Genomic DNA, 4,917 nt, shown 5'->3' on the forward strand with positions numbered 1-4,917 from the left:
TTCAGGTAGAGAGATAAAACACAGGGATTTTTTGTGAGCAATAAAATATGTCTTTATTGATGAGTATCTTTCTTAATACTAAAACTTAAAACTAAACTCCAGCCACGGCTCTGCTGTGCTGCTGATGTTGGTGAGGTATGTGTTTGTATGCATGCGTGTGTATGAATGCTTGTATTTGCGTGTTTGTGAATGCATGCGTGTGCGTGTGTGCGTACTCACCATCTCTAACATTCCCCTCGTTGAAAAGTTGAGCATCAATTTTCAACCCAATAATTTAATTCTTGATCCGTTGGTAAAATGCATAATTTGCGTACGGATCTTTCTAAAATCGTGTTTTGCGTTTTGAGTTTTACTGAGCGTACTTTTGTGTCTTGGCTAGCGTTGACCTCAATAACTCTGGCCATAGCCCAGTAAGTTGGTGGCATGTTTTCATTTTTAATTAATACCAATTGGCCTTTCATTATGTTGGCCTGTGCTTCTCGCCATTTTGGTCTTTGCGTTAGCGTGTGTAAATAGTCTTGAGACCATTGTGTCCAGAAGCCTTGGATTTGTGCTTGCAATGCGTTAAATAAACTTTTGGCTGTTTTTACATGCTGCATGTCCTCATGTAATGGAAGCGTGAGTGGTTTTCCGACCAGAAAATGTGCTGGCGTAAGCGTTTCGAGATCATTAGGATCATCTGACATTGCGCAGATAGGTCGCGAATTCAGACAGGCTTCAATGCCGCATATTAATGTGGACATGCCCTCATATGAGTATTGTTGAGTGCCCATCACACGTCTAAGGTGATGTTTCATCGATTTTACGGCGGCTTCCCAAATGCCTCCTTCATGTGGAGCGCCTGGCGTAATGAATCGCCACTTGGTACCGTTCCAACTAGCGTATTGTTGAACGGATTCGTGCGTCCATGATTGCATTGCTTCTTGTAGGAGGCGATCTGATGCGACAAAGTTTGTGCCATTATCACTGTAGACTACTTCTGGGAAGCCCCTGCGTGCGACAAAGCGTTGAAATGCTCGTAAAAATGCGTCTGCGGAAATGTCCATTATTGCTTCAAGATGTACTGCGCGTGTGACCATGCATACGAAAACTGCGATATATCCCTTGATTTTAGGAATGGTTGCTTTGGAACGCGTGTTTAAATTGAGCTTGTCTGTTATTTTAACAGTAAATGGGCCGGCCAAGTCAATACCTACTGAATTGAATGGATTGGCTGGGCGTACGCGTACAGCAGGCAATTCGGCCATAATTTGTTGTACTGTTTTTTGTGCGTATCGTGTACATTTGACACATTGGTTAACGATCTGGCGTGCTTGAGATCGTAATTGTGGTATCCAATATATGCGTCTTGTGTATGCCATCATTTGTTGAATGCCACCATGTAATGTAAGATTGTGAGCTTCTTGTATTAATAGGTATGCCAAGCGTGAGCGTGGGGGTATAATTATAGGATGTTTTATATGATATGACACTATTGCCTTGTCAATGCGTCCCCCAACTCTTAACATGTCGTTTTCGTCTAAAAAAGGATTAAGCGAGCGTATATTGCTTTTCGTTTTAAATTCTGCGTCGCTTGATTTTAGAGCTAGAATCTCCTTCTTGTATGTTTGTGCTTGTGCGTATTTAATCCAGAAGCGAAGAGCATTTTTCAATTCCTGCGTTTGCGGTAGCCCTTGTATCCATTTTGTGCGATCTTTTATAATGCGTGTGTTTTGAATAAAACGTAGAACATAAACTGTAATGCGTATCATCTTTTTCCAATTATTCGTTCTGTACCATAGTTCGCGTATTTCATATTGGTTGCGTTTAATTCGTACTGGTAGCATCATGATGGCCAAATTAACGTTTACAGGTGGCTTAACTTCTTTTTTTATTTCTTCTTGTATTGCGTTTGTGATTTCTAATTTTGGCGTTGGCCATTCTCCTTGGTCTTTTGAAAGCCATGTTGGGCCGTGCTTCCAATGATCACTGCGTACGAAATCGCTGATCTTCATACCTCTGCTGATCAAATCAGCAGGGTTGTCTTGTGTTTTGACATGCTTCCAACTTGCATTAGTGGAATATTCTTGTATCATTGCCACTCTATTCGACACATAGGTTTTGAGTTGCAATGGGTTTTTGCCAATCCAATGCAGAGTCACCATTGAATCCGACCAAAAATGAATTTCTGCGTTTTTCATTTCACATGCTTGTATTGAATTGTGCGTTAATTTGCTGCCCAAAAGTGCGGCTAACAACTCCATGCGTGGTATGGTGATTGCTTTTAATGGAGCTACTTTAGATTTGGCTGTGAATAGCGTACAGTGAATTACTCCAAGCGTGTCAATTGTTCTTGTGTAAATAACTGCTCCATAAGCTTTGATGGTGGCATCGCAGAACATGTGGATTTGAATTTTGCTTTGTTCATACATTTTTAACCAGCGTGGTATACGAAACTTGCTTAAGTCGCATAGGTTTTGCGTGAATTCATTCCAGCGTATTTGGAATGATTCGGGTATCAATTTATCCCATGACAAATCGCGTTGTTTCCAAATGTCTTGCATCAACATTTTCGCAACAATTACAACAGGTGCGACGTATCCATTCGGATCGTATAATTTGGCAATTTCACTGATTATGTCGCGTTTTGTACATTTTTCTTTGTGCGCGTAAGCTTGGACAGAAATAGTAAGTTCGTCTGACTCTTTTAGCCAGCGTATGCCTAAAACCTTTGCTTCTTTAACTTTAAGCGTGAGATCTTTGTCCATTTCTACTGCGTTGGTTAGCTCAGCGTGCATTTCTTTTTCGATGGAAATGCTATTAGATGCCCATTTTGCAAGACTAAAACCGCCTTGTTTTAGTACGTATTCCACTTGCATGCATAATTGCTTTAGTTTTGCGATAGTGTCAGCACCCCATAAACCATCATCCATGTAGAAACAGTTGATAATGATGTCAGCTGCATTCGGATGGCTTTTTGCGTAATCGCGTGCACATTGAATCATAGAGCGTACTGCTTCGAATGTTGATGAGGCCAAACCATACATTACAACTGTAACGTGATATTCGCGTAATTTTTCATTGGGAGACTCTCTCCAAAATATGCGTTGGAGATCCCATTGAGAGGGGTGTATGCGTACCATGCGGAACATTTTAATGATATCAGCGGTAACAGCGTATTTGTGTCTGCGAAAGCGCATAATTTGATACTGTAGATCATGTTGTATTTTGGGACCAATCATTTGAATTGAATTCAAAGATTCACCATTGCTCGATTTGCATGAGCCATTGAAGACAGTGCGTAGTTTGCCATCTTTGAAAACTGCGTGATGTGGTACATAATAATGCATTTGGCGTTCAATTTTTCCTGCTGGCTGCATGTGCCCCAGATTTATGAACGCTTGCATGAATTCAACATATTTTTCACGCAACTCTAAATTGGATTGTAATTTGCGTTCAAGTGCGTAGAATTGCTTTAGTGCAATGTTACGTGATTCGCCGAGGCTTTTATTCTGCTTTAGTGGAATTTTCACTACGTATCGGCCTTCTGCGTTTCGATATGTGTTTTTTGCGTAGTGTGTTTCCACTGCGTTTTCTTCTGCGGAATATTTCTCTAGTTGGACATCATCGACAACACTCTCGTTGTTGAAGAATTTGCGTAACAAATCATCAAGGCTTTCATTCTCGTATAAATTGGTTTGCACATCTTCAATTTCTGAAAGCGTGTAAGCGTGAATGGATGCATCTTGTTGTTGTATTGGTGCTCTGCCTAAAATTATGTGCCCGAGCGCTGTATCATGCATTACAGCACCTGATGTGTGTCTGTATAGATCATTGCGTATGATCATTCCCCAAATGTCAGCACCTAAGAGCATGTCAATTTGGGACGGCACATCAAAATGGCGATCAGCGAGCGTTATTTCTTTCGAATCTGGGCGTAAAGAATCAAGTTGTGCATGTGGATGTGAGCCTGATAAATGATTTGAAACAAGAAATTCTGCGTATATTCTAAATGTGCTATCGAACCATGGCGTGAGGTAAGCGCAAACCTTTTTATCCAGTATTGTCGTTCCTCCGATTCCATCGATTGGTTTATTGCATGGCTTTGTAGGTAATTTTAGGGCACGAACGGCTGCGTAGGAAATTAGGCTGGCTTGCGCGCCTGTGTCACAGGCCGCTCTGAAAAGGTGCGTACAAATGTAAGTTCCAATTTGCAATCTAACACATGCGGTTGCTAGAAGCACAGTGTAAAATGGCAACTTACCTTGCGTGAATTTGTTTCTTTTAATTTTGTTTGCGTCTTCAGCGTCCGAATCCGATAAATAGTCCTCTTTCTGCTTATTCATTTGTAAGGACCATTTACCTACTTTGTTTACTGTTGAGGTTGGTTTGCGTTTTTGGCTTAATTGTTTTGATTGTTTTGAAGTCACCACATCCAATGAGTCCGAATTTTTTCGTTTGCGTGATAGTCACTTCTTATTTGGCCAGCGTGGTTGGTGTTGGTGTTTTTGCGTGACTTGGACACCTGATTTGCCAGCAGTAACTTGATAGTTACATGCTCCTGTGCTTCGAAGTGCTTGAACGGTTGGACATAGCGTACTGTTGTGGAATCTGGTTCCATATGGACGGCAGCGTGGGCACGGCTCCATTTTCTTCCAATCATAGCAGGGAGTATCACCGTGATTTTTAAGCAGGCATGTTTCACAGAGATCCTTGTCCTCCCGGTAAGCCATGCGTCCGGCGTAATTCATTTCCAACCAATGTGGACATCTGAAAAGTGCGTGGTTTTCGTCACACATTGAACACTTTCCAAAGTGAGCCTTTGATGTAGCGGTTTTGTTGGTCGGTTTCGCGTTCAATTTTGGACGGAAACTTTGCGTGTTTTGTGATTTACGAGATATGCTTGAATCTCGTGAATTGGGTAGGCTTTCCCGATTT

General features: G+C 41.5%; 1 protein-coding gene across 1 annotated transcript; it reads right to left on the reverse strand.

Annotated features, from left to right (window-relative positions):
• Positions 1–254: 254 nt before the first annotated feature.
• Positions 255–4,325, reverse strand: LOC116351917. The gene has a single exon (XM_031784075.1). The coding sequence runs from the start codon at positions 4,323–4,325 to the stop codon at positions 255–257; it is 4,071 nt and encodes a 1,356-aa protein (XP_031639935.1).
• Between the last annotated feature and the right edge of the window lie 592 nt (positions 4,326–4,917).

Source organism: Contarinia nasturtii, unplaced genomic scaffold (genome assembly GCF_009176525.2).
Source record: "Contarinia nasturtii isolate CC-2019 unplaced genomic scaffold, AAFC_CNas_1.1 Cnas_scaffold_6602, whole genome shotgun sequence".
Taxonomy (NCBI): domain Eukaryota; kingdom Metazoa; phylum Arthropoda; class Insecta; order Diptera; family Cecidomyiidae; genus Contarinia; species Contarinia nasturtii.